Raw genomic sequence first — 22,720 nt, forward strand, 5'->3', positions numbered from 1 at the left:
GGTGAGCTATGCTTTGATGTACATTACAAAAGTTGGTGAGAAAGCTAAAACATAAAATAAATAAAAAGAGCGTTTTTGACTCTTCTTCCTCCTTAGCTTCCGGCGATTATCTCTCTGTTCTCCGGTGCATCTACTTTTATCAATCAGGTATCAACTTATTTAAGCACATTTATCAAAAAATTCATGTTACGTTAGCAGATATAGCTTCCACGAGTTTGTTTCATTTGTTTGTTCTCTTTTTAAATTTTCATCATAATAATACAGTATTATATTCAATTTTAATTTCCCTCTTAGATCTTGATTTTTCATTTTCAGATATAATAATATAAATTAAAAATATTTATTTTGTAGATCCAACATCCTTTGTTATTATAATGGATCCTCTTACGGTCACAACAGAAGTTGAGCTCGTCCCTGCCACTGTTACGGTCACAACAGAAACTTCAGCCGTCCCTGCTACGGTTACCGTCACAACAGAAGTTGGGGTTGTTCCTGCTACCGTCACGGTCACAACAGAAGCTAAGGTTGTCTCTGCTAAGCGATTAAAGACTACAAGGTTTGTTGATATACATATGTGGGATTATGGTGTTTTAAAAGCCCCACTTTTGAAACTAAACTTTAGATCCTAAATTTCATGTCTCTATATTGTTCAAAATTTTGTATATTATGGGTCTCTATTTTTTTTTTTTGACTCCAAGAATGATTTTCAAAAAAACATTTTGGGTAGCCTAGTCTAATATGTTGTTCTTCCTTCCTTTTTACATTGTTGCTTATTCAATGTCCTTTTTTCTCCTTCTTAAAAAAAAATCTTGAACAAAAAAAAAGTTTTTCTTCTTTTAAAAGTCTCATTTTTATATTATTGAATACAAAATTTCCATAATTCATTTGATTTATAGTTTTTTAAAATTTTATAGTTATTAGATTCGATGTATTTAGGTTAACAAATCTTTTATAGATAACACCATCTTAAATGACTTTATTTTTATTTTTGGTATAGTGGCATAGACCAAAAAAAAAAAAAAAAATCTACCTCTTATAACACTATTATACTATATTTCAATATTTCATCATCAGATTTCATATATCTATTTATCATTAGTTTTGGTATATTTTTTTCTTTCTTTGAAATTTTGTTCAAAAGCTAATAAATCTAGAGTTTCCACTTCTGAATCTTGCCTTAGGTGTCCACCCACGACCATGAATTTGTTTTAACCATACAGGCTATTATTTTATTTTACTTTCTTATGAACTGTCTTTATCTATTAACCGGGTAAAAATGGTTTTGCAGGCACTTACCTCTTCCTAGACGCCAATTCTATCACTCTCAAAGCGGTCAGGTGATTCAAGTTTCTTGACCAACTTCTTTTGAATATTCTATGACTTGCAAGTTATGATATTTCTTATGAACTTTTGTATATACTTAATTGGTCCCATTCAAATTTGAATATTGTTTAGGTGTGACCATGTTGTCTCCGTTTTATTGTCACTAACCAAAAAACCTGCATGTTTTTTTTTTGTTACCAAGCCAATGACACTTGATGAAGTACTCTCTGACCGAGATAGCGACAATGAAGTCGAGAATGTGGCTGAAGCTGAGGCTGAGACTCCAGATCTGGTATACTCCATGGTTTATAAAACAACCAACAACAAAATAATATATGAAGTTACTTGCTAATGACCTATGAAATTTTGTAAAAACTACAGATGATTGATGATTCTATGAAAGAGAATGAAATTATGGAGATTTTCATTCAACTGTGGAACTCTTTTGTAAAAAAGAATAGGTAACATTAATTTTTATGTTGAACTTATAACGTCAATTGTTATGTCTTGATTAATGGTTTTGCTTAAAAACTTTTTGGTCAAATAAAAATTATAAATTACAGAGTTCTAGCAGATGCTCATATTCCTTGGGCATGTGAAGAATTTTCAAAATTATACAGGAAAGAGTTGCACGATAACTTCAAACTCGACATGTAAGTATTATCACTCTAAAATTCTATAAATACACCAACATTTATATACAAACACTATACTAAATTGGTTTCGTACATTTATTGGATTTATTTTGTTAATAATACCAGGTGCTGGCGATTATTCATGATGAAACAATGGGATTATGGAATTCTTGACGCAACCACCATAACCAAATGCAATACCATCATCCAGAAATACTCGGCCACCTCATATATAGATGTTGAGGAAAATTATCATAAAAGCAATAAGAAGTAATTAAAAAATCTCCGATGATTTAAACGACGCGGTTTATTTTATTGCAGCTTTATATATTTGTTATTATTTAGGAGCACAAACAAATACCATTTTTTTAATTATTTTGTTTTGTTTTCTTTTTTTCTAGTGAGGACAACAGAAAAAATACAACACATGCATCAGATAGTGAATCTAGTATGTGTAGAAATCAGGAGAAACATGAAATGGATTTTGGTGTAAAAGCTCTCAACACTGAATCTTCGCAAGTTGTGGACATGGCCACACTTTTTCAAAGGAGTATAGGAAAAAGGCTGGTCAAACAAACTCCGAAGATGAAAGAAATGATAGATACAAAACAGGATACTTTCCTTACTCGTGGAAGTAGTAGCCGAAGAGGTCGTGGTGGTGGAGGCCGAGGTGGTCGTGGTTGCGGAGGCTCGGGCAGTCGTGGAAACCTCATCTAGTGATCTCTAGTGGGCTAGTTCTTTCGTTCTATCTTTTCTTGTCTTTTTTTTTTACTTTTAAGTTTATGTTGTTTCTCCCATCTAAAATTAAGTGTATGCTTAATCACTTCTTCTCTCTAAAATGCTCTTTCAAAATGTTTGATCCAGAAGTCATAGCCATGTAACAACTTCTCAACATTTTCATTTTAATCATCTTTTAATTATGAATTTTTGTCCTTCTTATAATTTACGAAGTTTCTTGTCCACTTTTCCTATTTTTAGTGAGTCCACTTTCTTTGTATTATTTTATATAGACTCAATATGTTAAAAAAATCTTGTGTTAACAAAAGGTTTTGGAACCTTATCAATGGATCTCATTCTAATGTCTTGACACCAACAACAATAATAATAGTGTAGATTTGCAAAGTGATAAAACGGCAGGAGTTAACATTCCCAATTACTTGTCTCTAATGTTATTTTCATCGACATTCCATAGTCTATGTTTTTGTTTTTATCAAGTTCTTGAATATTCAAATGTACATTTCGACATTAACAACAACAAAAACATTGATGATATAGATGTTTGACAACATAAAATCAAGTGTGTATAGTTTTATTTAGGAGAGAAAATAGGGAAATTGGCAGATATAACCTAAAAAAAACTTTAATTAACTGGCTAATTAACTATTCTAACCATAACTCTCTCATATTTTGTATATTTTCAATAATAATGACAATTCCTCCTCTCACGTGCACATATTTTATCTTCACTTTTCTTTTTCTTTTTTCATCCTCTAATTTTTTAATTCATATATTTTTATTTATCTGTTTATAGTTTGCAATAAAATTTATTTATTTTTAGATTTCACAATCTCACTCTAAAAACAAACTTTCTTTCAGTTTATCTAATTTTTCCATTTTTCAAAACGAACAATTTTAACTCACTATATAGCTATATAATAAAATTATTTGTAATATATTGAACACAACAACGTTCTATTTCATGTTTTCTTTTTAAAACATCATTCTCAAATTTTGAGTTATATTTATATTGCATAATTACAATATTTAAATTATAATTAGAAGTATGCAAACGATTTATATCTTACTTTTTTAGCGTTTAATTTGGTTATTGGGGTTGACAATATTATATTCTTTAAAATATATCCTTATTCGATATGCGTTTGAGTCGAATGTTTGGGCTCTCTATGTTGTATCCTTTAGGGTATATAGTAGTTTAAATTAAGCAAATATTCAACTCGACATATAAGATTTTCTGTGACTTGTTTTATACTTTTCATTTTATTTTATTTCATTAATTTAATTTATTTTACTAAAAACGTTTCATTCTATACTATTTAGTTTTGTTCTATACTAAATTTTATAGAAGTGTTGTAACCAAAAACTATTCTATATATTACTGTCACCATCACTATCACCGCTACTACCATAATCATTGCTATCATTTTCGCTATCGTCGTTGTTTAACACAGTTGCTTGGGTTACCTATGTTGTATCACTTAGGGTTCTATGTTTCATACTATTTTTTCCTACACTATTTCATTATAAACACTATTCATCACTTAAAGTTTTCAACCTCCTATTTAAAAAATTCAAAATATGTCAAATACAGAAGAAAAAAGTTCTATTTTTTAAGATAAATTTCAAAGTTTTAGTTAGTTTTGTTGAAAACCTATATCAGATTAAAATGTAATGGGGTAAAAACTATTTATCCAAAAAAAAAAAAAAAAAATTGACCTTCTATTCCAACACTTTGTTGGCTGCGGGTGTCATTCATGTTACCCCTTTCTTGTCTTTTCACACTAGTCAATAGTTATTCACTTAATTTTTAAAGTTAGTTTGATATATTCTTTGTTTGTTTTTGTTTTGGTCATCTGGCAAATTCACCCAGAAAAATAAGTATTTTAACATTTTTTTATATATAATGGGTGAGGGAAGGGGAATCTCCTAATAAAGGGAGTAAAAAATGGAAAAAATTCCCTAATAAGAGAAATTAATAAAATAGAAAAAATATCATACTAAAAGGAAGAAATAAAATGGAAACCAGCCCGCTAAAGATTATTAGATGATTTGTCTTGTAGATCCAATTTGTTATTACAACAGCCATGTTAATGTGTTCCTCCAATACGTGGCTGTTATTTATCAAGGTTGTCTTTCTGGGTATATTTCTAGGTGTACCAAAAATCAGATAAAGAGAGAAATTACCCTACTTTTCAGACGAAAGCTCATTGCCTTCGATAAAAAGACTCTTCTGATGAATCACTCTTGAGAAACATATCTCATACTATGGTTCTCAAATTTTCATGAGCTTTAACATTGTCTTGAGGTTTACTACCTATATTAATCCTTATCATCTCCACTTCTCAAGTACTTATCTTTTGAAATGTATATAAAAAATATGTAACTTTGGTGATATTTATAAAATGCTATCGATTTTGAAAAAATAAAACAAGTGAAAGTGAAGATAAAGCATTGTTAGCTAATACATTAGTCATACAAAGGAAAAAACTACCATATCTGAAATTAGGGATCAATTATCATGGAGCAAACCAACTAGTTTGTTAATCATCTTTTCGAAGTACATGAAGTTAATGAAAATTTTAGAATCCAATTTAATGTGAATTGATGGGCAGCCGTTAGATATGGATGCCTTGATGTCGTCTAGGATGGCTAGGTATTCTTTTTAGATTAGAGGCCACAAAGCGTTCAGCTGTAGATCTTTTGAAACTGAGGGACAAGTTTGCAGTTACACCTATTCACCCACTACCACATTCCATGCCGCATTTGTTTCAATGTAGATTGCATTTGCATGCCACATTTGTTTCAATGTAGATTGCATTTGCATTTGGAGGAGAGAGATGAAGAAACATGTGGCTTAACGAAATCTTTGAGACTACAATAACCGACTTAAGAATACAATTAAAGTTCATAGTTGATTAGACGTAACTTGGTTTTTGTATTTGTTAATAACATCTCAATCAAAAAAATTTCAAGAATTGATTACTTATATCTAGAGGTGTCAAACGGTCCAGCCCGCGCCCATCAAGCCCACCCCGCCATAGACAATTTTTTTTGGACCGCTGTGCACCGGCCTGTTTAGGACCGCAGTCGGAATATATATGTCCAGATCCACCCCGCAAGACCCAGTGGGTTAACGGTCCGGCCCGCGGGCATTGTGTACATTCTTGGTTTTTAGTTTTCATTCTTAGTTTTTGTTCATTTTGATGTTTGATTTGTATGATCAGCAATTAGCAGTTCTGTACTTCTTTTGATAGGAAATCTTGGAGTTGATATGACGTATGTATAATGGCATGGATTTCTAATTTGAAAGAAAGTTTGAAACACACAATCAACAAGAGAAATTGTGAATTTTGTTGTTGATCATGCCATCAAAAATGGTTTTTCCTCTTAAAGAATAAAGATAATGCTGATAGTTGCAGAGAAATCAAAGAATGATGAAAACACGGTTGCAGGTTTCAAGAGCAATTTTTTTTTCACAGGTTGCTAATTTATTCTTCAGTTTCTATGGCTACAGAACTCGGATTCTTGTTTTGACGATGTCTTGCATTGAATCATTGTTGCTAGTATTGTCTACTGTGATGGAGAAAACTTTTTTATCAATTCCCCAAACCTTTGATTTCTCTAGGATCTCCATCGCTAAGTGTGTACCTGTATGTGGAGGAGGTAAAGCAGTAAACACTAAGATCTTATTTTTCAGCTTCCAATTTATGTCGATGTAATGTGCTACTAAACACATATAGCCCTCATGAGTGATTGCAGTCCACAAGTCAGTAGTGAAGCTAATCCTTCCAGGAACATTAGCCAATTCTCTCTTCAAGTTACCCATCTCACTCTCATAAAATTGTAAACATCTGCTGCAGCTGTATTCCGACAGAAAAACTTCACATCCGCATTTAAATACTTCCAAACAGCCCTAACTCTCTCATATTCCACATAAGAAAATGGGAGATCATGCTGGATAATAGACTTAGCTACCGTTTCCCGGAAAACATGTTGATCAATCTTCCTAGCTTGCAATCTTGCTTCTGAATTAACCATCATCTTACCAATATCCCCATCTCTAAGCATAAACTTACATTTTTCCAAATGGCGTTTGTATGTGTTTGTACCATTTTTGTATTCATTGAATGCATAATCCTTTTTGCAATATTTGCACACAGCTCTTTCTTCACTAATACCCAAGCTGTTAACCTTCTTAATCACTGAGAAATGATCACATACTTCTGAGTACTGATTTCTTATTTTTTTTTGGTTTTGATGACTTTCCCTTGTCAGAATCTTCATCAACATTAATAAATCCCTCATCATCATTAGCATCTTCGTCACGATCATCATCATCAGCAACCTCAATGACTTTTCTTTTCTGAGTTTTCTGTGTTTTAGGTGCTTCTGGTTCATAACTCACTTTCTGTTTCTGTTTCTGCTTCTTAGATGCTTCTGGTGCAGCACACACTTTTTTCTTTGCTTTGCAGATATTTTTGATCCGTTAAACGCTCTGCTCTCATGTTCAGCATTTGCAGCATTGATAAATCTCTGAGATTCCAGGTCTACTGATCTCTTTTCATATGAGTCCTGCGACTCTTGTGACTCCTATCAAAACAAAAATAAAAAATTCTATTACTAAAACATAATTTGAAACATGAACATATCGTTTATCAATCATACATGAACAAAACTGCAACTTAGAACACTAAACTGAAAAATCAAATGTTAGAACACTAAAACTGAAAAATCAAACATTCAAAAAAGAATGCAATCAAAGGTCAAGGATACATAAACCTGCAACTTAGAGCACTAAATTGAAAGATCAAAAGTTCAAAACACTAAACCTGCATAAACCTGCAACTTAGAACACTAAAATGAAAAATCAAAAGTTCAAAACAGAATGCAATCAAAGGTCAAGGATAAGTATGAAACATTACCATTACAGATATGTTCAGATGTGTATTGTTTCAGCTTCCAAGCCTCCAATGATACTAACAATTCACAAACGAAAATTCTCACCTCTATGTTTGAGACTTTGAGTCGTAAGTCGTAAAAAATAAAAAGACTTTTCAGGTTCCTTGTTAAACAATGAAAACACTCTTAATTTAGGGTTTTCGATTATAAGTTTTATTCTAAAACCTTTACAGACTCTAAGTGAAACAGAAGGTTCAAAGTTCAAAGAAATGTTTCGGTCGACCCGCAAACCCGCAATCCGCAACGGGTTAGCCCGCTCCAACCCGCGACCCATGGTGGACTAATCCGCTAGGCCCGATATTTCATGGACACAAAAAAAGATGTCCAAACCCGCCCCGCCATGATACTAAATGGGCGAGGCCCGCCGGCAGGAGGCCCGCTTGACACCTTCTACTTATATCATAACAACAACTATAATTCTTGGTGTATGTTTGAATGACTACAAATTTTGGGAAGAAAAAAAAACAAAATGTAGGTAAATATCTCTTCCGTACAAAATATCTTTTAACTATTTTAATTTTAACTAGTTTTTGTTCTAAAAACAATTAAATAGATTTATGTTCAATTGCATTTACACCACTTTGTCCTAAAGTTTTTACACTTACACCCACTTTGAATAGAAGGTGTACTTTTGAGTGTGTTTGGCATAAGTGGCTTATTTTTAGGACAATTTTGACCTTTTATTTGATTTTGAGTAGATAAAAAATTTGATGGAGGATAGAGTTTTTTTAATCCATGTTTTTCTCTGAGTTTTCTAACAATTCTACAACATCCTAAAACTAAACTCATCATCTCTACCACATTTGCTAATCTTTTTTAAGAAACTTTTTAATAAATATCATAAGGATAACAGATAAATACTAAAATAAACTTCCTCATTTCCTTCCTTAAAACAAAAATAAAGGTTTTTTCAATTTGTTTTGCTGTCTTTTCAACTTTCTCATCTCTTTCTTCTTCCATTAACTCTTTCCACACATTTCTACAGAACACTTATCTCATTCTTTTTTTTTCTCATCTCTTTCTTCTTCTCATCTCTTTCTCATCTCTTTCTTCTTCCATTAACTATTAATTATCTCTACATTTCTCCAAATCCAAAAAATCTAAACACAAAAAACCTTTTTTGTTTATAATGTTTCCAACTTTTCTTTCCAAAAATTCCTTATTTTTTGCTCTTCGTCAACTCTTTCAGAAGCTCACCTCTATTTTCTTTCCATGACATTCACTGTTGTCACTGCTGGAGCTATTGATTTGGTGGACCAATTAATCACACCAGATTGTCCACTATTAATCATGTGATGGACAAGTTATTTTACAAAACCAATAATTTATTTACTCGATAAACTAATTTTACACTTATCTAACATCTCCACTTGTCCACTATCAATCATGTCATGTACTACATGATTCACAAAAAACCCCATAGACATCATACTTGACAAATGGACAAGTATTTTAAGCTAATGGACATGTTTGTATTGCTCAGCTTGTCTATCAGACAAACCTTGTCCACATAACTAATTTTGTCTTCAGACTTATGTTATTCCACCCACTAGATCTATATATATATATATATAATTTGCAAACTCTATGCAACTTTCAGATTGTAAAGTCTACGGTCCCACTTGCTATCTAGTTCCAAGAATTAATCCCCATCCATTTTGCTTATTCATGTGTTATTTCTAACCCATTATATGCAGGGCAGTTTAGTCAATTTATCTACTCCGTGTGGTAGATCAGAAAATGTGTTTTACTTTGTGGTAGAATTCGAAAATTTTTAAACAAATATGGTATAATTGACAAAATTCCCTTTTTCTTTCTCTCTCCCTCTCCTCTTTCTCTTTTTCTCTTCCTTTTCTTTTGTTGTCACTTTAAGTAATTATTATAAAAAATTAGATATTTATGTTTATACAATAAGTTATAATTTTTTTTCTACATTTTAAGATTCATATTAATATATTTTAGATGAACTATTGTAAATTAGGATACAATGACAACATCAATCCATATATCTATGATCATGTGGATACCATCAATTCAGGTGTCCATGACAACACGTCTATATGAAAACATATTATCGAAGTAATACCCATCAATTCATAATAGAAGTAATACCCATCAATTCATAATAGAAGTAATACCAATAAATTCAGGTATCCATGACAACATGTCCATATGGAAACATATTATCGATAGGGGTTATAGTGCAATTTTTTAGATAGTAAAGTATGTCAGAATACAAATAGAAAGTTATAAAAATGTCAGAACTTAGAATATCCCTAAATTATGTTCATGGGATTGCTAATGATAGATTGTATATGTCAAAATATAAATAGAAAGTTATAAAAATGTTAGAACTTATATCCCTAAATTATGTTCATGAGATTGCTAATGATAGATTGTATCTTAGAACATTTTGTTCTAATTAAGTAGATAATGATAGTTTATATCCATAATAATACATCTACTTGGACTTATTAGTTTATAAACAACTTTTAAAATTAAAAACAAAGAGCTTGATGCGCTAAACAAAATTCACGGATACAATACATGAAAAACAAACACTCACAAATCAAAGTTTTTAAAAACTTATCCAAATGGATAACTATATGTGAAAGAAGAAAGAAGAATATGTTGAGTTTTACGTCTACTTGGACTTATTAGTTTATAAACAACTCACAAAGAAGAATATGTATTGCTTGATTGAATAAATGGAGGGATGGTGAGTTGAATTTTTTTGTTGGTTGAGAAATTGGAGGAATCATGTTTGAGAAAGAAGAAGATGTATTGTTTTCTCTCTCTATGATTAGAATCATGTGTTGAATTTTTTTTTAATTCTTATTTAATTAGAAAAGAGTTAGTAGTTGGGGTAAATTGTCTTTTTATTTAGTAAAAGTATAGGGATAACATAAAGTGGGTGTAGATGCTATTACTTTGTATGGAAATGGATATAAATGCAAAATTCTCATAGATTTATGGGTGAATTACACTCACACCTACTTTGTCTTTCAAGTTTTTCACTTACACCTACTTTCCTTCTTTCCTATACTTTTACAAGTTTTTGCCAAGGATACACACATATTTTGGACGATTTTGTCTTTCTCCTCTTTCTCTCCTTCTTTTTTTTTTTTTTTTTTCTTTTTGCTGTTAACACTTGAAATGGTTATCATAAAACAAATTATCTACTTATTTATATATATTATGTTATGATTTTATATTTTCTACATTTAAAGATACATATTGCTATATTTTTGATGAATATTTAGATTATACAGTATCCATTTGTCATTGAACATTTGTTCAATGATAAGTGTATAATAAATTGCAGTATTATTAATAGATAGTTACTTGTGTTTATTCATACGTAATAGAAGTAATGCCCATCAATTCAGGTGTCTATGACAACGTGTTCATATGAAAACATATTATTGATCGGGGTTATAATGCAATTTGTGGATACAATATTTATCCACATGGATAAATATTTGTGGATACAATATTTGTCAAACTTATCCAAATCCCTCCTATTAATCGAAAACACAATTATAAAATAAACATTTGTTTTGTGCAAAATTACAACAGAATGCCGTTGGAGTTATGACAAAATAAATAATCTTCGAAATGGGAAAAAATGTAATATGGCTTCTACTGGATTCGGATAAAAGTGCAGATCCTTTTGACCCGCTTATTTTATTTTCGGATCCTTTTCATTAAATCGTAACTGTTGATTCATTTTTATCATGTCCATCAATTAAATAAACCTAAAAAAAGTTATCCTCTCTCTATGCTTCTGTCGCCGTCTCCATATCCAAATTCTTTTTCCTAGAAGCTTACACAACAACTCTTGATCAGCAGAACTAAACACGAATTCTCTCTTTATTTGGTGAATTCAGCTACATTTGTTACCTTTTTATTTTCTTCTCAATCTATTTGTTTCCTTCCAAACCATAATCTCTCTTTCGCTTTTTAATTAAATCCAATTCTTCTGTTAAATTCATGTAAACAAGGTCAGTTTTTTGAGGTCACTGGTTCGTACTTTTTCCCTACTTTTTTAATGAGAGTTTTGGAGATGTACATTATAGTTATCACAATAGGAGCTTTCTTCTTTTGGGTAGGTTTGTTTTTTTTTAATCTATACTTTGTCAGCTTAATTTTTATTCTCTGAGATTAACCGCTGAACGCAAGATCGGAGATGATACTTCTCTATTCTGTTTTCCATAATATCCTCTCTATACCTCAAAATTAGAATTTTAGTAATACGAATCCATTCTATTCTATGGTGATAATGAATTATTTACTCACATATCTACGGAGCATTACACATGCCATTTTTGCCAAAGGTACTGACAAATTGTATTAATAATTTGTTGAGAGTGTGTTATCCCTATGACGCCATCTGAATACAATATCCAACTTAGGCTTGCTTCTTCTCCTTCAATCATCAGCATATGCCTTTTTAAATTGCCGTGATCTAGCAATTAACCAATACTTTCTTGTGGTTTCAGGATTTGGATGAAATTTTGCTGATTTGGTTTCAAATTACAAAGAAATTGAAGATGAAGAAGGCTTAGACAAAGATGATAATTCAGATGGAGAAGATCATGGAGAGATACCTGATAAGTTTGCTCTAATGGATGTAATGTCTTTAAAGAGATCATGAAGAAGACCAAAGGAGATGATACATTGGTGAGATGTGAGATAGTAACTAGATTCTTGAAAACCGTGGTTTTGATTTGATTTTATTTAATGCTTATATTCATATCCAAACAAGTTTAGTTAAATTTCTCTACTATCCTTATAACCAAACACAATTAAAATACTTTAAATATTCATATATTCATATATATAATGTTCTATAATAAATATAGATATTTAGAAGATTTATTCCAGATTAAAATAAAAAATTCTCCTATCATCTCTTTTTGATTTTAAATTTTAAATGTAGTGAATCTTCATATAATACATAAAGTTAATAAAAAAATGTGTATTTTCCTGCATATATTGTGATTTGAATTTTTTTAAACAAACATATATTACTCAATTAATATAAAAGTGTGTGTTCAACATACATATATAGTAAATTTACTCTATATAGTAAATTATAAAATTTTAAGAAGTTTATAATTTATAACTGATATATCTAAACTTAATAAAAAGTTTAAAATTATAAATATTTAAACATATTAAATTTTCAAAATTACACAAACGAATTATATGACATGACGGGTTATATGACATTAAAGGATTGAATTATTAATACTAAAAATAAACTATCAGTAATATAATATTTCAATACGGGTTACATCCTCATTTTAATGTTTTAATAACACCAATATAAAATATGTCGAATCAAACTGATTTAATTAAGATTGTAGTAAACAAAAATTATTGTGAGGTATGCCACAATTTATATATTAAATAATTAAAATTAACAAAAGAGTATACTGTATTAGCAAAATTAGTATTAAAATATGTGATATGTTATGTAGATTATAGTTCCCAGTCCTCCATACAAATTCCATGACTTAGGTTTTCACTTTGAGCAATGTGGGAAAGCGATCCGTGTTTAGAAGGTGCACCTTGGAATGGAGGTTAGCTAAATGCGTCAGTGATGACATCTTAAATGTCTTTCTAATCTCAATCAGTACAATTTTAAAATTCATAATTTAGTTGTTGGAGAAATTGTTGTTTGTTCAATTCTGAGAACTGGATGGAATCTTAAGAGAATCATCGTTGAGGTGAATATCGTTTTGTTGTGTCTTTCTAGCACCATAGATGCTACTCTATATATAATTTATCTGTTTTACATTTTGTTTCAAATTTTATGTAGACGGCAATTTGTGTAACCTGTTTTTGTAATGTTATATGTACAAAAGCGAGCTTCACGCATAAACTCATTTCATATTCCTTTTATATCGTATAAAAAAAATGTTATGTAACCTGTTTTTTAATGTTCTATGTACAAAAGGGAAATGATAACATCGAACAACACTAAAATGTTTTTTTTTATATTGGATTAACATATAAACATCTTAACACCAATACTATTTTACAATATAATTAACATATAGAGGTTATGTAAAACTTTACATGTTAATATAGTTAATATAACAAAAAATTTGCTTTGTCTATATAAGTTCACCAGAATTCCAAAATTTTAATCTTTACATTTATTTAAAAAAAAAATGTTAAAACAAAGAGTTGTCCTTACATAAATTCATTTTCCTATCTTTTTGTGTCTATCACATAAAATATAAATATTAAATTTGGAAATGAAATGTTAGTATGCCACTTATGAATTAAGCCATTCATTTTTTCTTTCAAAGAAAAATATTATTGGAAAATTATTTACCCGGTTAATTAACATCAATATTAGAATATTGATTCGAATATGCTTATCATTTAACCAACTGTCCTAATATGAAAAAGGGAATGACAACGATGATCAACACAAAAATAATTACTATATTACATACTAACAAAAATAAAAGCTAAAATACAAGACGGGTGGGACAGGATCCGACGCCAAGCATGGGAGCTATTAACTTCCGACGGAGTCTTTCCCCCTTACATGCTGAAGTCGAAGCTTTCATTTGGGCAATGTGTTGCGTGATCGGACATGATTACCGTAATGTGGCATTCTACTCAGACTGCGCTGATTTGGTGAAGATGGTGTCTTCGCCACACGACTGGCCGGCGTTCTTGACATATCTTGATGATATCAAGATGGACAGGGAGGAGTTCTCTTCTTTTTCCTTATCTTTTATTCCAAGAAATTCAAATGTAAAAGCAGATCTTTTGGCACGCTATGCGCGCACATCTCTGCATAATGTTCTCTATGTAAACAATTTCCCTTCGCATTTGCTCCACTAAGCTAATCTTTTGTTGACAAAAAAAAAATAATAAAAGACGGGTGGGACAGGACATAACGGGATGTGACGTGTTTTCTGTTCTAAGTGAAAAATACTATATAATTTTAACCGAAATTGAATCAAAAGAATATTGAAAATATTTAATCATAAGATTTATTTATTTTTAAAATATACTCTTAATATCATCTGAACTATATTAATGTTTATGCACATAATTTTATATCAGAAAATTTAAAATAAATTATGATTAAAAGTCCAATCTATTTATGGTATTATGATGAGAAGTAGTGGATGTGAGACAAAATTGAGTCATTTGTATAACAGAAAACATTGTACTTAAACGATTTTGAAAAAAGGTTGACTATGTGACATGAACTACTTTGCGACGGTATTTTGAGAATTTTGGGTTTTTTTTACAAAAAATATTTAAGAGTTTTAAGAATTATAAGTTCTACTAACTATATAAATTAAACATTTAAATGGAGAATACATGCATTTCGTCTAAATTTTTTAGCCAAAATTTATTAATAACATTATTAATAGTTAATTATTAAAAAGAGAATGGTTATGAGACATAAAATTTCTAATGGTATGGACCGGGACGGTACGAAATAGGATGGGACTGGACGAGATTTAACTCCCATAACACAATTACTTTAAATTTTTCAACAAACACGTATTGTGCTTGATTATTATGGATGGATTGCAAAAAATTGTATATTTTTCCGTTGATAAAGATGAGGATCATGCTTATTTTTGGTACGGTTGCGCTATCCTACATATACACCAAAATATTGACAAAACCCCGTAAAAAAGTGGCAACCTAAGTTTTATGAAAAATATTAATATTATACAATTAAAAATTGACGATCTAAAGGGGTTTATTGTTTGACTGAATATATGTTTTACCAGTGTTTTTTGAAGTATTTTAATTGACTAATTAATTACATAAACTTTAAGAAATAATAATTAAATTTTGAGAAAAATCCAGTTTATTTATGGTATTAATACGAGAAATAGTATACGTAAACTGAAACGGGTAATTCGAATAATCAAAAATAATATATTGAACGATATTTTTTTTTTAAAAAGAGACATAAATTTTAGATAAAAGTACAAAATCAGAAAATATAGGTAGATAAATTCAATTGTCAAGCTTTGACTAACTTAGACAAGGATTAACTATGCGACAGGTAATTAACCACTTTAGAACTGGCACTTTGAAATTTTTTGTATTTTTGAAAACAATTATATATTTTTTGAAAATTATAATTTTTTGGATAATTTTAACTAACTAAAAAATATATATATATATATACATATATTCAATGGAGAACTCTGGTATTATGTCTAAATATCTTACCCAATCTCTTTTAGTAAATATTGTTTAACGAGTAATTATTTAAAAGAGAATGAACATAAGATAAAAAATTATGATGGATACGGAACAAGACGGGACAAGACGGGACAAGAAGAGATTGGATGAGACGAGACGAGACGAGATGAGACGGGATAAGAAGAGATGAGTTGGGACGTGAGGGGATGAGACGGAACGAGTTAGTGTATAACACCCGAATTAATAACGCACTTGTGGTATAGCACGCGAATTAATATATTTCTTAATCATTTTACGAATTTAAAATTTATATGAATATATTTTGTTCCGTGGTGGAGCACGGGTTACTACCTAGTAGATAACTATTTGTATCAACTATTACACTATATTTTTAAAAAAAAATTGGAACAAAGAATACGGCATAAGGGCATCTCCATTAGTGGTAGCTTAATAAATTTTGTAGAAACTTTGAGCATTAAAAGTAATTAAAAAATGAAAACAACAATCAAAACTTAACCATCGATGCTAATTTAAGGGTTTTTAGAGTTGTATGTTAACTATAACGTATCCGTTTCTGATTGGCTAAATTTTTTTTTTTTCATCTCTCTTCTGTCGACTATTTCTTTCTCTCTGCCCACGGCAAAAATCTCCCAGAAGGAGTTTGGTTCAATTGATGATTTCCCCGGCTTCAATGTTGGCGTTTATTACAAAGTCAGAAGGTATTCTTTATGTTCTCTTCTCTCCGTCTAAGCTATTATTGTTCGTTTGAAATGAGGGTTTTCTGATTTGGGACTTTCACTTCTCTAGGCGAGTTCAGGATCTCCATTGCCCAAAAGTAGAGTTCTCCGGTATCTTCTAGAAGGTACAAAAGGTTCTCAAGCTGAAACTACCGGAGAAGATGTGGCTTGAAGTAATCAAAATTATTCTCTGTTTTTTTTTTAAGAAGCAGAGAATTTGATGAAACTAATAACAAGAAGATTCCAATAAGAAGATGAAGAAGACAAAGAAGAAGAGAAGAAAAAGACATATACTTGCATACATGTAATTGTAATAGTTTAGGATCAACCATTGGACACATAAATTTAAAAGTTTCTTAACGAAATTCTTAACTCAACATTTTTCAATCAAGCAACTTTGTTTAGTGGCCAACCGATGAGGATGCTCTAAGATATGTAGTCTTTCCCGACTTGTCTTAAATTACATAGATATTTTTTTTTTAAATGATTGCCTTATCGCGTTTTGTCACAATTGACAGGTTCGGAATTAAATAATTTTGTAGGGTTTATTGTTTTTTTACAGTATTAATTCGTCAAAACACCCAAATGGTTTACCAATCAGAGAAAGTCGTTTGATTTATCAAAATAGTACGCGGAATCATCTGATTTTTAGTATTTTCTTGTGGAAATGCCTGGCCTTCAAATTACTCGTCTGCTCGTCACTAAAGTAAGAAGTCAAAGTTTGCTTCTACGAGAGACATCATCACATGTATCATCATATGTTCATATTCGATTCCCAATTCATATAGCCAACCTACCAGAACAATGCAACACAAAAGCAAAACATGACGTATGCAAAGACGTGACATTCGCCACGTGGATAACTTTATTTGATCTTCTTCCACTGTCTTCTTCTACGTGTACGCGCGTGCGTGTATACATATATAATTCAATCCAGACAAGAGTAAGAAAAATAATCCAATCCAGACAAGAAACCCTCTTTGTTTTTGTCTGATCACATCAAACATTTCATTTCCGTTATTGTTTTCTGTTTCATCCTGTAAAACCCAGAAGTTGGTTTCTACAAGCAAACATGAACAGAGAAGTTTCTGAGAGAATTCATATTCTGTTCTTCCCCTTTATGGCTCATGGCCACATGATTCCACTTCTAGATATGGCCAAGCTTTTCGCGAGCAGAGGAGCCAAATCAACCCTTCTCACAACTCCAATCAATGCTAAGATCATGGAGAAACCTGTTAAAGCATTCAAAGTTCAAAACCCTGATTTCGAAATCGGAATCAAGATCTTCAACTTCCCTTGTCTAGAGCTTGGACTGCCTGAAGGATGCGAGAACGGTGACTTCATCAACTCATACCAAAAATCTGACTCAGGTGACTTGTTCTTGAAGTTTCTTTTGTCTACCAAGTATATGAAAGATCAGTTGGAGAGTTTCATTGAAACAACCAAACCAAGTGCTCTTGTGGCCGATATGTTCTTCCCCTGGGCGACAGAATCTGCTGAGAAGTTAGGTGTGCCAAGACTTGTGTTCCACGGCACATCTTTCTTTTCCTTATGTTGTTCGTATAACATGAGGATTCATAAGCCACACAAGAATGTTGCTACGAGTTCTACTCCTTTTTTCATCCCTAATCTCCCCGGGGACATAGTTATCACGGCAGACCAAGCTAATGTTGCTGACGAAGAAACGCCAATGGGAAAGTATATGAAAGAGGTTAGGGAATCAGAGACCAATAGCTTTGGTGTCTTGGTGAATAGCTTCTATGAGCTGGAATCGGCTTATACTGATTTTTACAGAAGTTTTGTGGCGAAAAGAGCTTGGCACATTGGTCCCCTTTCGCTATCCAACAGAGAGTTTGCGGAGAAAGCCGGAAGAGGGAAAGAGGCCAACATTGATGAGCAAGACTGCCTCAAATGGCTCGAGGCTAAGCCACCTGGTTCAGTAGTTTACTTGTCCTTTGGGAGCGGAACTAACCTCACTAACGAACAGCTGTTGGAGATTGCTTTCGGTCTTGAAGGCTCTGGACAAAATTTCATCTGGGTGGTTAGGAAAAATGAATACCAAGGTAATGTGTTCCTCCGATCCTCAGCTGTTATCTGTATTTTTTCAGTATATTTGCCTCAATGTTAACATAGTAATTACTTGTTGGATGTATGGTTGGGACAATGGGACAGGTGAAAATGAAGAGTGGTTGCCTGAAGGATTTGAGGAGAGGACAACAAAGAAAGGGCTGATAATACGGGGATGGGCGCCGCAAGTGCTAATACTTGACCACAAAGCAATTGGAGGGTTTGTGACACACTGCGGATGGAACTCGGCTATGGAGGGCATTGCTGCAGGGCTACCTATGGTGACATGGCCAATGGGGGCGGAACAGTTCTACAACGAGAAACTATTGACAAATGTGTTGAGAATAGGAGTGAACGTCGGAACTACCCAGTTGGTGAAACAAGGAAAGTTGATAAGTAGAGAACAAGTGGAGAAGGCAGTGAGGGAAGTGATAGCTGGTGAGAAGGCAGAGGAAAGGCGGCTATGGGCTAAAAAGCTGGGCGAAATGGCTAAAGCCGCTGTCGAAGAAGGAGGTTCTTCTTATAATGATGTAAACAAGTTTATGGATGAGTTGAATGGTAAAAAATAAAGTAAGACAGAACATGTTTAATTTTGTGAGATGGATCGTTTGCCACTATTTGGTAAGAGAAATTCCGTATTATGTCAAATAGAATAAAACTGGAGGACATGTAACTTTTAGTATATCTATGATTGATTCAAGTATTTCTTTACTTTTTAATTATTGTGAGCATGATCATTATCACCCTAAATCACTTATTTGTTCTATTCGAATTAGAAGATTGACTAAAGGATCTAAGTATATGACATAAATATATGTAAATATAAGTTTAGGGATCTAAGTGTAAATATCTCAACCCTAGTATCCTCCTTTGTTGTATAAATATGTAGTAATTCATTCACTTGGTAATATAAGAATTATTCAGATCTTATATGGTAATCGCCATCACTTACACACAACTCCACTGCCACAATCACTGAACCCTCGATCTCGTCGTCCTCGTTGCTGGTTTCTCCTGTTGTTGTTCACTTTCCACCACCGGCGATTGCTCCCCCATCTAATCATGGTCCGGCGGCCCCAGCTCCTGGAGTTTCTGATAATCCGCCGTCTCTTAACCGTGATATACGCTTTACATATCAACGACGTAAACCCCGTGTCCAACACGGTCCACTACCATCGACTTTAGCCCCACAACGCGACCAAACACACCACGATCAGGTTCAAGACCGATCTTCATCATCATCCTCTTCTCGGGTTGCGTACTCTGTTGCGACTCCAGTGTCCTCCTCCACGTTGTCACCACCTTCATCTATAGGACCCTCGTACTCTGATCTTCACCAGTCGACATCTTCCTTATCCCATGTATTATCCTCTAACCCTACCTCTTCTTCTTTCTCTGCTTCTAACTCAGAGCCCACTGCTCCCCATGGAAATGAATCGCAACCCACGATTCAGCCTCAACCTCTTCCTAACGAGCCCACTGCTCCACGACAAAATTAGTTGCAACCCCCAACTCAGCCGCAACCTCTTCTACATCCCCCACCACGCCAAGCTACACCAATACAACCACAGAACCAAAATAACATTGTTGAGCCACCACAAAATAACCACAAAATGAAAACTCGAGCCAAAAACAACATTACTAAACCGAACCGCAAATACGGCCTTCATGTTACCTCTAGGACCATTTCCAAAGAAGCGAAAACAATAATCCAAGCTTTAAAAGACCCAAATTGGCGACGTGCAAGTTCAACGGAGTATGATGCTTTAATAGGAACTCATACTTGGGATTTGGTTCCACCTAATGCATAGCAGAATGTTGTTGGTTGTAAATGGGTTTTCACAATCAAATATCTTGCTAATGGTGATCTTGAACGATACAAGGCTCGCTTGGTTGCAAAGGGATATCACCAACAGTACGGGAAGGATTATGCAGAGACCTTCAGCCTTGTTATCAAGTCGACAACAATCCGTGTAGTACTTGATGTTGTTGTGAAGCTTGCTTTACCAATCAAACAGTTGGATGTCAATAATGCTTTTCTTCAAGGTGAATTAACTGAGGAAGTTTACATGTCCCAACCGTCTGGCTTTGTTGATCCCGACCATCCGCATTATGTTTGTCGATTACGGAAACCCATCTACGGTCTCAAGCAAGTCCCGCGTGCATGATATATGGCTCTAAAACAACATCTACTTCATACTGGTTTCACTAATTCACTTGCGGACACTTCATTGTTCATCCGTGCTTCGGGATCCACTCTCGCCTATGTGCTTGTTTATGTCGACGATATCATCGTCACTGGCAATCATTCCGCTATTGTTGAGAGTGTTTTTCAATCATTTGCTAAACGTTTCTCCATCAAGGATCCTACCGACATTCATTACTTTCTCGGCATCGAGGTCTCACGATAATTAATCTCATAATAATAACTGACTAAATCTTGCAATGGTTTTAAAAAAACGTAGATTTTTTTTCTTTATATAACATGATTTGAATTTTTAAAATCGGATAAGAATTAGTTAAAATAGAAAATAGTGTTTGTTTAACACTTAAACTATGTAATATAGAATAAAACTAAATAGTATAGAATTACACGTATTTAATAAAATAAATTTATAATGGCGGTAATAACAATACAGTAATAGTGATGGTTATACGACATGGAAGTGGTTACAATGAACAAGGTGGTGGTGATCTTGATGGTGGTGGCGGTGATGGTGGGATAGTAGTGTTGGTATGGTGGTGATGATGACAGTGGTTGTGTTTAAAGTGACAATAATCGTAAAAGATAAAACATAAACAATCCAATCAATTGAGTTCTATGTATACCGGAAATATGTTTTACTGTGACAGTGATGGTGATGGTGATAGTAGTTGTGGTTACAGTGATGATAATTGTAAAGGATAAAATATAGGCAATCTAAACAACCGAATTAAACGCACATCGAAAAAAAATGCTATATCCTAAAAACACAACATAGACAATCCAAACGACTGAATTAAACGCACATCGAAAAGAAATGCTATACCCTAAAAGACACAACATAAGCAATCCAAATGACCAAATTAAACGCACATCAAAAACAAATGCTATACCCTAAAAGACACAATCTAGGCAACCCAAATAACCAAATTAAACGCACATCAAAAACAATTTTATATTCTAAGAGACACAACATAAGCAATCCAAATGACCAAATTAAACGCACATCGAAAACATATAATATATAAATTGTTTACGTATTTATATTTATAACTGAATTTCTGTAAATATAAATTATAAATAAGTTTGAAACTTGAGAATAATATTAAAAAATGAAATAGTATGAATAACATATAAATCATTTGGGTATTTTCAATTGTTGTCTTATATATTGTACAAATAATTTTATAATTTTAGGTACATATTAGTTTGTGAATAAATATGGCTTGTTTTAATATATTCAAATCACAACATAAAAGAAAATAAAATTTATAATTTCTAAATGAGATTTTGAAATATAATCAACCTGTGCTAAAAAAAAATACTGTAAAAAGATACAAATAAAATAAATGTAAGCAAAAAAAACATTAAATGGAAAGAGGAGATTTTAGAAATTTGACTTCATCACTTGTAACTGTTGGTCATACAACAAAGTTAATTTAGTCATTAATATATATAATATAGGGAATATGAGGGATTGATGGTTAGAGTGGTTAATTAGTGAATTATAGATTTTTTTTGAGTTATTGCTGCCAAATTCTCTTTGAAAATCCCAGTTTTGTTCAACTTAAAAATTTCATTTCTTTCAATGTTATGCAAACATTTGCAGCCTAATTTTATAGCAAAATTATTCAACTTATTCATCTACTATTTTGGAGATGAATAGGTTGAATAATATCCAACCTAATTTTATTCAGCTTAATATTTTCAACTTTTTCAATTTAAAGCGACCATTTGTAAATCTCTCAATTTAATTGCAAGAACAAACAACACAAACGTCTCATGACAGTCATGAGAGAGAGTCAAACTTAAGAATCCCGAGTCTTTTGTCCCAAAAAAAAAAAAAAAAAAAA

General features: G+C 32.2%; 2 protein-coding genes across 2 annotated transcripts; both read left to right on the forward strand.

Annotated features, from left to right (window-relative positions):
- Window positions 375-2,691, forward strand: LOC104709298 (polycomb group protein VERNALIZATION 2-like). Its single transcript, XM_019233212.1, has 6 exons — window positions 375-556; window positions 1,289-1,337; window positions 1,526-1,615; window positions 1,705-1,784; window positions 1,887-1,976; window positions 2,085-2,691. The coding sequence occupies exons 1-6, from the start codon at window positions 375-377 to the stop codon at window positions 2,230-2,232; spliced, it is 639 nt and encodes a 212-aa protein (XP_019088757.1). The 3' UTR covers window positions 2,233-2,691.
- Window positions 17,560-19,375, forward strand: LOC104793532 (UDP-glycosyltransferase 73B5). The gene is made up of 2 exons (XM_010519895.2): window positions 17,560-18,660; window positions 18,770-19,375. Exons 1-2 carry the CDS (start codon window positions 17,670-17,672, stop codon window positions 19,231-19,233), a joined length of 1,455 nt encoding a protein of 484 aa, XP_010518197.1. The 5' UTR covers window positions 17,560-17,669; the 3' UTR covers window positions 19,234-19,375.

Source organism: Camelina sativa, chromosome 1 (assembly GCF_000633955.1).
Source record: "Camelina sativa cultivar DH55 chromosome 1, Cs, whole genome shotgun sequence".
Classification (NCBI taxonomy): Eukaryota; Viridiplantae; Streptophyta; class Magnoliopsida; order Brassicales; family Brassicaceae; genus Camelina; species Camelina sativa.